Raw genomic sequence first — 14,023 nt, 5'->3', positions numbered from 1 at the left:
AGTAACACAATCCGCGTTTTGAATTTCGAAACATATAGCAAAATATTATCTTGTGCAGATCTGTCGGAACCACTCAGCTGTCGCGTATGTTCGTCTTATGAACTAAATTGATAGTGCGGCTACGTGGCGGCACTTCGGCATGCGTTTCACACATCTTAATCATAATTGTACTAGAATCGATACGGCATGGCGTTTCCGTAGAGTTCACATGTTAATCGATATAACGAAAGACATGTGAGAATTAATAAACAACACTGGTCCCAAACTAATTAATCGTAACGCTAATATTGTCATATGTTTTGGGCACGATAAAAAAAAAATACAATTATTACAATCAAATTGTTTTGGAAATTTATTTGCAACGATTCGATTATGACACCTTATACTTCTATCGATGAATATATTTCCTAAGCTATACTGCAAAAGTAATACACAACATCACCGTAAAAGTCAAATTGATGTCGCAACAAAAACGCCATGCCCGATTGTATGATTTACGTCGACACAACATGCTGTCACTGATCAACAGTGGTTCTATTGATCTTAAAGGGTGTGGGAGAGAAAATCATCCTTATCTATATATTACATTGTAACTAAAATAACTAAAGCTAAACCTCTCATTGTCTCGCGAAATTTCCATACACCTAACCCGATATGGAGTTTGGAAATTTCGCGAGGTTCTTCATCATTCACCTGTTTGTATTTAATTATCTGCTGTATATGTTTTCACTGTGAAACAACTGCCGTGTTTGTACTCTCGTTATGCTCGACAACTGATACAGTACAAATTGCAATGGTTTCAGATTGGAAAATTTTATATAAATATAGATAAATGTCATGAATCGATAGAGAAATTTGGAATGTTGTTTTACGAAAACTTAGACGAAATATTGACAATATTCGTTTCTCAATGTTGTTTAAAATTCAATTTTGTTATTGAAATAAAAAAAATATATTCATCAGTTTTTGTTTCAAGAATTTATTGCATTGAGGAGTATTATTTAAATAAGAATTTTATTCAGCAAATTAATTTTAAATTTATACAAAAGTATCTCTGTAATTTCGTCCAACTTTTTTCACAACATTCCTACAAGCAAACAATTACGTATTTCATACAAGCAAAAATTAACATAAATCCGTCAGGCAATGCGGACAATTTGTTGTCGGTACAATTGAGCTCACAATTTTATATTTACACAATAATCAAAATAAAACATTATGCGTTTTGATTTTTATACATGATTCAATTATTATGTCTTCATTGATTTTCATATTCATTCACCATTAACCACTGGCTTATTATTATGGCGTAAAATTACGGCTACTTAACATAATAAGACATAATTTTCCGTCACATAAATAATTTTACTGTATGATATATTCGGTACAACTAGATGGCTTTTTTTATTAAAACTAATTAATACCATCAATAGTGAATGATTATAAAATTACTAAATTCATAAGTACTTCAATTTTTAACGTCGATGTTAGCTACCGAATTAAACTAAACAATTTATTTTCATAATAAAAAAATATAAGTCTGGGGGTGTCACAGATGTGTATTTCGACATATTTTAAACTTTGTCTCCTAAAAAGAAGCGGTCTGCGGCAAGTAAGGTACTCATATTTATAATTATACCTCACGGATTCCGTTTTAACCTTTCAGGTGAAGAATCCTTAAGATTAATGAAAATAATATAACACCTTTGTAAAATAATTTAAAATTAGACTCGACAAATGGCCAACAACAACACAAAAAAAAATCTTCTGTTTGACATTAATGATACTTTCTTATGGCAATTAAAAAAAGAGAAAATAGTATGATTAAAACGACCACTGAATAATTATTTCACCTCGAAATAAGTTTAACGGATGTCGAAAGCTACATCGGAGACATCCCCCTGATAGAACAAAGATCTCCCGAACAGAAAAATAAAATACATCCAAGGCGTATTGTCATCACACTTACAATAAAAACGTATTCATTTACTGGAGTTTTGGTAAGGACAGAACAAAAAACAGTAAAGTAACATCACCTTAAGTACTCACTTAAGTTAGCAGCCATTTTTATTTTTGTTATTTTTGTAGATGTAATATAGAAATGCATTCAAAAATGATAATATATTTTTTCGCGGTTCACTTGTGTTTTATATAAAATTGATCTAAAATAATATTATGACGAGGTTTTCCTACGCGAATAATAATTATAGAATTCATTAAAACGGTTGTCATATTTCATTTACAAAAACAACATCAAATCATAAAATAATACACATAATTCATTCCATACTGAAATCGCATAGATATCTTTAAATATTTCACTACATCCGTTTATTCATTAAAATTCCATATCGCGTCTCATTTAGTCCCAAATAAAAATATTTTGGTTCCAAACGCGCGAAACGCGACACTAACTCTATCTCGAGACGAAACAGACATGTCGATAAATTGTTAGATTAGTGCAAAATCAATCGCTTTAAGTTTAGGTGACAAAATGACGGAAGAATTTAAAAGAATGCTACTTGTAAAATAGTGCACATAGATATTAACAGTAATTGCTATTGTGTAGTGTTTATATTACATATGTTTTTACGGTTAATAATTGGGTGACCATTAAAGTGTGGAAAGTCGAATAGACATATCCTTTTTCATCTCGAATAGAGTTAAGAGTCGAGTTTTAGTAGTCACAGATGCATATGTAACAGAGATCGAATTATACGCACGTTTTGTACAATTGTACATGTATTCACACGTATTCAAGCCCTATGCAACTTGTTTGTCATGCAACTAAAAGATTTTACATAAAATCTCATCGCATAACACGATCTCTGTATAAACATGTCGGCACAGAACAGCGATCCACGGACGAAAGCTCCAACACTTATTCTACACTTATGGCAGCCGAAAAAAATAATAAGTTTGTTTTATTAAAATCGTAATTAAAAATATCATTTTCTCATAGATTTAATATAACCACTATATACTTATACAGATGTATAACTACACTAGTATATTACAAAAAAGTTTTTTTTTTACTTCCCCGTCGCTTCAATCTCACCTTGTCAAAGTGTCTTTGGGGTAAGACTTGCTTGCGCATCTCATTCGCGAACTGCATGTATCGTATATAAAACTATATGCTATACTAATATTATACACACTTATACTATGAAGTCCGAAATTTAAGTCACTACGCACTGCTTACGGTTTTTTGTCGCGGAGGATAATCTTTGGGACAATGTGCCGGGTAGACCTTTTCCAAATTTATGTCACGTTTGAAATTTTAAGTGGTCTGCGTTTGGAAACTACACAAATATTAGTCTATATATATTTTGAAATTATTTTAGTCAACCATTATTTGTAAAGTGTAAATTAAAAAGATTGAAGAATATGTGATAAGAATTTAATTATTATGTTGTAGTTTGATTTTTAGCCAGATGTAAGAATATATTACAGGTTTGATAAGGTTTTATTGTATAAATATTAATGACGTAATTTATCGTCTGATGGTGTTTTGTCTTTCAAAAAGTATTTTGCAGTACAGTGCGATTTTCCTTTTCGTCGAGTCAGATAAGACCAATCAAAAATTTCCAAGCATATTGAACACTGGGAATAAAAATAATAACTCACAAATCTCGTAGTATATACAAAGTGGTGCTAGCTGCACGTGTATTGCCATAAAAAAATTAACCAGCACAAAAAAAATAAAAATAAAATACACAATGTATTTTAAACAGTACATGTGTCTCATTCTCCCCGATCAACAGGATATTCAGCTCAAATTTTAAAATATAACTGGCAACACTAAACATGTTGCCAATTTAAAAATAAATACCATAACGCCCCACAGTAAAAACGCTGTTTGCTCACTCAATTTGGCAGGCCCCGAGGATTATTCGTTTGTCTCGAGTTGGCGTTATGTGGGCGACGCGGGCGATGTGGGAGGGATGTGTGGGCAGCTAGCGGCGGCGCGGGGCGCGGGGCGCGGGGGGCGAGTGCTAGGGCCGCGCGTGCGGCCGCACGGGGCGCGCCGGGCGTCGCTATTGCTGCGGCGGACCCGTCGGCGGCTGGCCCGGGAGTTGACCCATGCCCTGCGGATAGATGCAGATCCATACATTTGCGAGAAGTGGTCTTGTCTTCCAAATTGGTAATGATTAAATACGAATGGCGAAGTTAGAAAACTACTTAATATAATTTTCTCTCAACGATTCAACCCGTTACCACTGGTCTTTGGCAGCAACAATTTCCGGAAAAAAAATTAAATACCCCGACTAATTTCTAACTTCGGGTTAATTGTCAACAACCGCCACTACACGGTTCATTGTGTTCCACTGCAACTTCGTGCTAGTGATGACGAGTGCTGACCTGCATGGGCTGGTAGTGGTGTAGCGGCGCGGCGAGCAGTTTGGGCGCCTCCTCCGCCTTCTCCTCCTCGCGCCGCTTCAGGCACGCCGCCTTCGGGTTCAGGTTGCGCTCTGCAACAAACATTATCACGTATGAAAAACATCCTGACATTTTGAGGCGACCGATGGCTGTGACATGATTATTAAGACTCTGTTTTCCAAGTTTTAAGAAAATTTTATTTGATATTTATCGTATAAGACAGCTAATATGGATTACTATGTGAATGATAGGATTCATTTAATTATCATTTATTTAGGACCATAGATTAGTGTGACTTTTGTATTTGGCCGGCTTCTACATTTACTTGACAAGTAACATTTAATGGAAGCTATGAAATAGGCCCTTAATGACATTTACATTACTCAAGAGGTTGTCACGTGGCACCTGAGTTAATGAACACATAGACGTAACGATATTTATTTATTCAGGATTTAGCCAAGCTCTATGGTGAATTTGATGCAAATTGAACGGTATATGAATTAAGTTCCAAAAACATTTATAATATTAGAGTGGAATAATGTTTACCTCTCACTTGCTGCTCGAGTGTCATGATGACCTCGACGGCCATGTTGAGGATGCCGAGCTTGGTCTGCGGTTTGTCGCTCTTGAGGTGCGTCATGCACATGCGCCCGAGCTCCTTCAGCGCTTCATTTATATCTCTTATCCTTATTCTGTGCACGTACGAAATAACAATTATAACACAGAAATGGATTTAAGAAATATTAAATATTAATATGACGTAGGTATATTAAAAGTGATTTTCTATATTATCAAGAATTAATATTATGCTTTTACTCGATATAAATCACTTGAAATATACCTAAAAATATGTCATACACTCCTGAACGTCATTATTAGAGTAAAATATCGCAAAATTTTTGTTCATATTGAAATGCATTTTTTGATAGAACAAGAAATACGACGTTCTGGTAAATTCATTTGCGTATCCATACAGTGTTCGTCAATATTATAATTCGCATTACAACGCACAAAAGTATGATAAAATATAATTTATGAAGCAATTGGTGAAAGTACAAATTCTGTCCTGTGACAATTCATACATGAACCCGTAATATGTACATATGTTTCGAAATGACAATATTGGTTGCAATGCGAACTGCAAAGTATAAATATGTTAGTATAAAAAATAGCCAAAATTCAATAATAATCAAATAGTCACAATATATACTGATATAATTTCTCCTATATTTTTCTTCGTCAATTCCATTTCCATGATGCAAACTCAGCAATAATTGATTTAGATGTAGCGTTAAAAAAAAATTACCACAATTTTATTAATAGGGAAGTTCTTATAAATTTGTTCTTGTTGGAACATTATTAATAACCTATACCATCAAAGTGCCAGTGGATGGTTGTTTTTAATTTAAAGGTGTATAAAAAGCCAGGCAGAGGAATATTATTATAAATGTTCATATAAATCCAGGCAAATATTTTTAAGAATAATCCTTTTTTTGCGTAAATAACAAATAATAAATTCTGCAAAATTTTAAATCATAATAATATATTCCTTGCTTGAATTGTTGTATACTCATTTGAAATGCGCGTGCGCTAAATTAGTCTTCTAAAAGTACACATTCGTGTCAAATTATTAATTGCATCAGTCAATCACCTTCGACATATCATGTTAACATTACCTCTATTATTATAACATTATAACATATATTATAAAATTCTAAACACCAAACCCCTTATTCATAAACGTTTTTTTCTAGGGAGGGAGTAATGCTATAATAACAAGTCTGTTTCAAGATAACAGATATAGGGCCATTGTAATTGGCTAATATTGAGATATAACAATCTTAGCCATCACAACGGCAGCACTGAAAAACAGACTTGTTATCACAGCTTTGCCCCATCCTTAGATAAAAAACGTCTATGAATAAGAAGGTAGGTATTTAGAAAATTAAATTATTATAGTTAAACCTACGATTCGACATATGGCCCCAGTAGGCCCAATTTATCGCGCACGCGCCATAACGACTAACCTTTCTCTCGCGTTGTTGGCCTGCCGCCTCTCCTTTTCTCGTAACGCTTTTGCCTGCGGGTCCGCCTCGTCGTCACCCTCGTCCGCTGACGAACAACTGGTATCCAAATAACACCCTTAGCACCAAATGATTAGGGTGGACAGTTGTGTAAACGTTGCAGGTGATAGTTTGTATAAAATATTGTAGAGATATCGACTTATAAATCTTTTGGATTTGGAATACATTTCAATGTAGGTATAAGGAAGCGTTATTATTATTTAGAGGCTTTAATATTTTGTTCAGATTTTTTTCATTCAGAGAATAGATAAACCAGTAGAGTAGTTATTACTTTATATGTAGTTTATGACTACTCAACGCGACTCGAGGCGTTGTGGAAGCCTAATCTAGGATCTACCGATTGGATGACCATGTAAACTACCCATAAAATATAGAATTGAAATATTTATTCAATAAATTTTTAACTGTTTGTACTATACACGTAAGGTGTAACTTTATTTATCCTTTGGATTTACAGTCGATACGTTAACCAATACCGAAGAAGGTTTATTTTTATAATTTCGACGTGTGCCCTCTGTCCACCCAATTATAGGCGTGAAGGTACAAACAAAGTGACCTTACCTCGGCACACGGCGGCGGCGCACGAGAGAGACACCTGACCACCTAATCTACTATGAAAATTAAAACTAATATTGAAAGTTGCCACAATTGTTATTTAGGCGTCGATTACAGCGAGCTAATAATATAGTTCCCTGTTGAATGTCATTGATTTACCAATATAGACCTTATAACATATAAAATTTGCTTGAGTGTTGGTATGCAACAAAGGAAACGCGGAACACTTGATTACTCTAATAATCGAGCCCAAGAACTAAATAATCCGCGTTATTTTTTAATATTTTAGGCAGAATATATAACAATATGAAATAAATGACGATTGGAATAAATTTATGGCAACTTTCAAAATGTGAACAACAAACCTTAAGTACCTTTGTTAGACGCGTTCGCGTCACATTTTCGACATATTCCTTACGTTTGAACATACATTAACACCCACCTTTATACTGATAAAATTATGTCAAATTATTACCTTAATAAATAAAGATTATTGCAATGAAAATTATGTGATTACAAAGTAAATATTATATGCGAATATTATGTCGAATATGTGACGCAATGTTGGCATTAGTACAACGAAAAGCAGCAGCGAGTACCTTGATGTGTGGATAAAAGATTGTTATCATTCGTTACCACGTTTCACAATCATAAAGTATAATAATTAATCGATATAAATTTTTACTATTTTTCATTGGGTAAAATTGATCGTCTTAGTATGATGTATGCTAATATGACAGTGAAACAGTGGATCCGTATTTTACCCCATACTTTATATCTGTAAGTTTGTGTTGTATTAGCTGTTGATATAAATTTTCAGATATACTTTCACGTGCTCATTTGTTTGTAACTCGATTTTTTGATACTTCATGGTCAGACTTTTCCTGTGAGGCCATATCTAAATATTTAGATCCTTTGTTAATTTACCCACTGGCACCGTAATGGTATTAGCTTCGATACTAAAGTCACAATAACTTACCTCCTTCCTAACGATAAAACGAAAGGAGAATGCAATCCAAACCGATTACAACAATTGGTACATAAACTAGATCAGTTTATTTCGCTGTTTTGTTTTAAAGAAAAAGTCCTTTATAGTTGTTTTCGGTTTCGCTGCACATATAGTACCTATATACAATTAAAACAAGACAAAAGAAAACTTAATTGCTGAATTTGCATGACAAGATATATTCACCATTAGATCTGTCGAATGGGGTAACTTGAATATTGGTCACAATTTCGATATCTTAATGTTGGTATAATGATACCTAAACAAAAACTATAGTATTGGGCTATATGCCAGGGTTTGTGTATTTTATTAAAAAACTTTAATTACCCCAATAGTACCCTGTGGTATAATTACCCCATTGGACAGTAAGCTCAATATAGGAAAAAATAATGACAGTAGACATTGTGACCCGCTTGATGTTATTGTTGAAAAGCTGCAATGAACACAATTGTTAGTATATTATGTACATTAAAGTATTTTATACCTATGATGAAACAAAAGGATTCTTACGATTGATGAAGATCTGTTATTAACAGCTTATAGTTTAAAATATAGGATCAATATTGAAATATGGTTTTTAGTATTATTATAATATAGAGTGTAGACCTTTCATCATTATTTTCATCGTAGTTATAATGTCCCATACATGCGTTTTAAATTTGTGTTTTTGACATTTTTTGCTAAAGTCGTTCAATTATTACAAATTCCCTTTAATTAAAACCATACGCACTTTACTATTGTAAATATATAAATAAAATAAAATCTATATTTCCTAACTAGTAACTAACTGAGGAAATCGTTATCGAAATTTCTTTCTTGCGAGCGATATTATGCAGTAAAAAACAGAATCGTTCTGTACTAATGTTAATCATAATATTTACATTAATTATAATATGAAGACGACAAACATTGAATTACCCCACTATAAAACACATGTATGAGATAATCCAACAAGAGAAACACAACACTTAAGTTCATCCCCGCACTGACTTCAATGAAGGGGCGACCGCAAAAGCGTTTCTTTGATCTTTAAATAAATATATCATAACTGAAGGGCTGTTGGCAAACATACAATTTAAATCATACTCTTAATAACTTTAGTCAAAGGAATATATTCGAAACAAAGTTCATATCAAGTCACTGCAAATACACAAAATAATAACTTGATGTTATTTGTAGCATTAAGAGAAGGTGCACAAGGAAGTAAAATACAGCTGCCGAGTAACTTTTATTTTTTCATATAAACCACAGCAGGGAAATATTTTTTTTACTGAGCTGCCTTGTGTTATTATTCGTATGTAATTATAACATACCGGGGCAGTTACTCGACAGCCTGTGTTAATCTAAGCGCGCCTGCTCTGTAACGATCTGTAGTAGTTTGCCACCAGCCCGCCAGCCCCCGCCCGCCCGCGACCGACCTCTCTCTAACATTGTTGGCCTGGCGGCGCTCTCTCTGCCCGCCGCCTTCGTGTCCGGGTCCACGTCGTCCTCGTCCGCCGACGAACAACTATCGCACAACACTTTATTTATTCAAATCCTATACATATTTTGAATGGGGTAATGTGTAAAATTATTTGGAAACTATTGCGGATTTACCCCAAAACTAGTCCTTTGTCCTGGGAGCTACGGATATTACCAGTTTTATTATCGGTTTCGTCTATTTATTGGTTATCTTAATAGAACCCAGTAAGTTAAATGTACTATGTAAATATGTTCCAAATATTTTACACATCACCTGTTAAAATTGTGTAATAAGTTGCAAGGTGTTAAATTATACAAAGTTGTGTCACAAAAGTAATGGCTTCTAATTCCACTTTACGATGGCTTGCATCATTGATAAAGCAATTTATCATTATTGTTAAATTTTACATCTTGCCTTGAATGTGGTTTCTGATCGACAAGTACTAAATAGTATTTTATGACTACTTCTTGAGGAAGTATTTTTAATTTATAGTACTTATCGCAGACCTCATAGGAGTGTAAATGACACATGAACGAACATGGAGTTATGTTACATTAATTGAATGTTTAATCTACTGGTGGAAAGTCTTACTAAATTAAGGAAAGGAATGTAATCCTCTTAGAATTTATTTAGGAAGGTAATTAATGATGCAAATGTGATTTTAAGTATTTATATTCCCTGTGTGCTGCCATTTGATTTCACGATGTTATGGTATCGTGTGTGAACTTGGTATAATTTATAGTTTTCATGGAAACTAACTTTTCATAGATAGGTCAAACAATACTAGAACTTTTTGGGTATTTGAAACAAAACATAGACTTTGAATAAAGACAAAATTATTAAAATTAAATTTTACAAGTGTCAAGAGCAATGGAATATAAAAATGTTTTCGATTAGTTCGTGTTGATAATGTGTTGTGTACAGTGTGTACGTACTATCTGCGAGATCGCTTTGAGAGCGGCTGCTTGGGGAGTGCGAGCGCGTCCGCCGAGCCGGACGACGACGGCTTCGAGTCCAGCCCGGAGTCCGGCGGCTCTTTACGTTTCTCTGTAATGTTACAAACACGTACGTTTTTTATTATACATTATATAAATTTCATAAAAAGTTCTAGATAATATTGCATGGTACATAAAATAATTTCGAATATCTTTTAATAAATTTGCGTTGTGCCAACCATCTGAAGTCTGATCAATGGTGAGGTGATGACCTCGTGATACGTTTAAAATATTTCAAAATCTGGGTTTAGATATGGCAGTTTCTATCACTTCCTAATACGTAAAGCTCACACCGCTCTCTTTGACCAATCTGAAGTTAATCACTAATTCTATATCTGCCGATACGATTTGTGAACAACAGATTCAAAACCGCTCATAACCAACTTCAGGCCGGTCATAAGGATAGACTATAGTAATGCGTATGGTGTACTGACTAGTGTTGGGTAGGACATGTCGCTCCATCTTGACGGGCGGTTCGAGTGCAAGTGTGGCAGCGCGCCGCCCACACCCAGCCGCGACACTGCAACACCACATTATGTACTTTTTTAATATTAGACTGCTACAATTCTATTGGCTAATACTAATACTTTTAATTGTATTTTTTTTCCGTATTTAGATGCTTTATTAAAAAAATCTTATGGATCTAAAAATATCTATACGGTTCTCTGTTAGGAATATACACCTCTATACTACATACATAAAATATCGCCTTTTTATATAACATAAAAAATAAGCGAATATGATTATTGTCATTTTTTCAATAGCATATAAATTAATAACATTGTGAGATACCAATTATTGTCTTTTACATGAGTCAAATTAATATCGTTGACGCTTAAAATCGTATACCTTAAAAACACTGCGATCCAACGCTCAACAGAAATTAAGAACATATTCTCAACGTTATTAATATTTTATAGATGTGTGCGAGCGAGACAGAACATATAGTATGGGCGTTAGAGCGAGAGACACGTTACCTGCGGGCGACTGGTGGTGCAGCTCGTGCGGGTAGAGGTCGGGCGCCTCGGCGTGGTTGCGCAGCACGTTGATCGCGTCGTCCAACCGCTCCTCCATGCGCGCGCCCTGCGTCAACACGTGAGTGTTCAATATGGCCGACTGATATTTATAACTATTTCATTTCTGGTTGATTAATTTCTCAGATTTAGAATTGCTACCGTTTTCAGACATTATGTTGCATTGACAGGTAGAATAGCCTCGTAAAAAATTGAGTGTTTAATGTTGAAGCAAAATTATTGTAACTGGAGGGCTATTTCAAGATGTGGCTTCTATATCAGTGGCTCTCATTCCATAAGGTTATAATATATACAATTAACCAGAAATTTGTTACATAGTAAAATATGAAATTAATTATCCCATAATAATAATTATCACAGTTAAATATAAAAACTAACAATTAGTTTGCCGCCATCTGAGTTTAGTTTTATGTCCACATACCAGTCAATATGAAACATAGTAATTAAATTTCTGTTTCAGGTAAATACTTTAGGTTTGCTTAAATCAAAATGAGTATTAACTATATATGAACCCCATGGTTAAAACACAGATTAATCAAATTATTAGCATAGAAAATAAAATCACAAACAGCGAAATAAATAGCACTTAAGCTTCACAGAAGACCATGCCACATAATGTATACCAAAATACAAATAATATACTATATAATAAAATTACACAGTAAATTATACCGTTTTTTTTTTTTTAATAACGTTTAAAAATAACGTGTATTTAAGTCACCCCTTAAACCCCTTAATAATATCCACATAAATACAATACTCACAACGACATCGGAGTGCTCTCTCAAGAACACCATAGCTTCGTCGAGATGCCGCTGTTCCGCCGGCGCGCCCTATGTTCACACCAAGTTACGCACACGCAACGAGCAGTGGGGAGCTATCGGCCTAATAGTTTTTTTATGGTCTTGTAGAGACAACGGATCGCGATTATCATAATTTAAGAAACAGCGATTATACACATTATATCTCCCACCATTAAGGGCAAGAGAAACATTATATTGAAATCGATTAATTGAATCGATTTGAACTATCGATAGGTATCCCATCCTGACGTCGGGATAGAACGAAATTTTTTTGTAATGAACGTAATCGTAGTGAAGCTGGAATATAATGCGGAAATAAGACGGTACTCGGTACCTTACTTTTTTATAGTTCGACAGGTAAAGAAGTATTTTTGAATAGAGATGGAGCCAAGTAGACAGCCTTAGAGTGACAAGGCTTTGATGTTAAAGTATTCAAAATGTAACAAACTGATACATAAATAATTGGGAAAAATAAGTCGACATTACTAAGTAAAAACCTTTTTTTTTAAAGCTATTTACACTACAAATTCAAGACTGCTATATTCTAGAAAACTACAACAATAAGAAAATAAAACAAATCTATGGAAACATAAGGCTTCAAGCTCCACACTAGTCGCTCGTTTGATTAAACAAAGAACAAAAAAACAACAGAAAATAATTATAAACAACTACATGGTCGAGGAAAAATATGATATTTTTAAACACATTGTAATGTATTCAAAAATATATTGTAGAATTAAAATAGGGATGGCACTTCTTCCTCGACCATGTGTGATTAAGATCTTTTTACAACAAAAAAAAAATATCAAGAAAATTAATGATCAATTGAAAAAAAAATATCAAATTAGTTACAATCATGCATGTATAAATGCCATGCTAGAAATATTTAAAACACAAAACCCAGGGCCTATTAAAGAAAATTAACACCATTCAATATGGAAAATATTGCCCTCTTCAAAACATGGCTAATCTACTGCTGGACTAAGGCTGCTTTAAAATTATAACATCAGAACAGGTATAGGAAATAAATTGTATGGAAATTTCGTTATTTTTTACATTTAGGGAGGGGACAGGATTATAACATCAATTAAGGTCACGAGTACAAAAACGACCAGAGCGACCTTCCATGCTAAGGCCTGTAATGAAAGGAAAGACCTCAGCTTTCTAATTATAATAACACATACAAAAAATTGTTTTAGATAATCAAAACGTAAGTTAGCCCACAGTCTGTTATTGTTCTCGTGACGTCACAAGGCAGGTGGTTGGTGAACGGTGACTGACCATGACTGGCGGCGGGAAGACGGCGACGTGCTGGTGGTGACCGTTGGGCAGCGCGGTGGGCGGCGCCGGCGCCAGCCCGTGCGGCGTGGCCGCGCTCGGCGGCGACGACACGCCCGTGCCCGCCCAACTCGACTGCTGTGGAACATCACCAGGTTATTGCTAGCAATAATCGTACGCAATTATTGCTTAAAAGCAGTTATCCCGTCTTAATATACGTAATGGCGAAGCAATTTTCGGTCGCGCTGACCTATACGTCGTATACTATACAATACTTTTGATATATATTAAAAAAAACTATTATTGCTAGCATTAATTATTCCATCTAAATGAGGCTTTAGGTACTGCTATGGCTTTTTTATATTGGCCCGACAGTGACTCCACTACACCTTATTATAAGTTTGAGATTGCACCCAAAGTAACGAT

The 14,023-nt window shown here is 34.4% G+C and overlaps 1 protein-coding gene across 1 annotated transcript; it reads right to left on the bottom strand.

Annotated features, from left to right (window-relative positions):
• Positions 1-342: 342 nt before the first annotated feature.
• On the bottom strand, positions 343-12,304 carry LOC119192844 (protein daughterless-like). Its single transcript, XM_037446602.1, is given in 9 exon segments — positions 343-4,088; positions 4,363-4,472; positions 4,927-5,072; positions 9,444-9,483; positions 9,486-9,532; positions 10,423-10,534; positions 10,917-11,002; positions 11,460-11,565; positions 12,281-12,304. Coding segments are annotated over 7 exon segments (534 nt in total). The 5' UTR covers positions 10,945-11,002; positions 11,460-11,565; positions 12,281-12,304; the 3' UTR covers positions 343-4,037.
• Between the last annotated feature and the right edge of the window lie 1,719 nt (positions 12,305-14,023).

Source organism: Manduca sexta, unplaced genomic scaffold (assembly GCF_014839805.1).
Source record: "Manduca sexta isolate Smith_Timp_Sample1 unplaced genomic scaffold, JHU_Msex_v1.0 HiC_scaffold_3266, whole genome shotgun sequence".
NCBI lineage: Eukaryota > Metazoa > Arthropoda > Insecta > Lepidoptera > Sphingidae > Manduca > Manduca sexta.
This window is presented reverse-complemented; position numbering and strand designations above follow the sequence as displayed.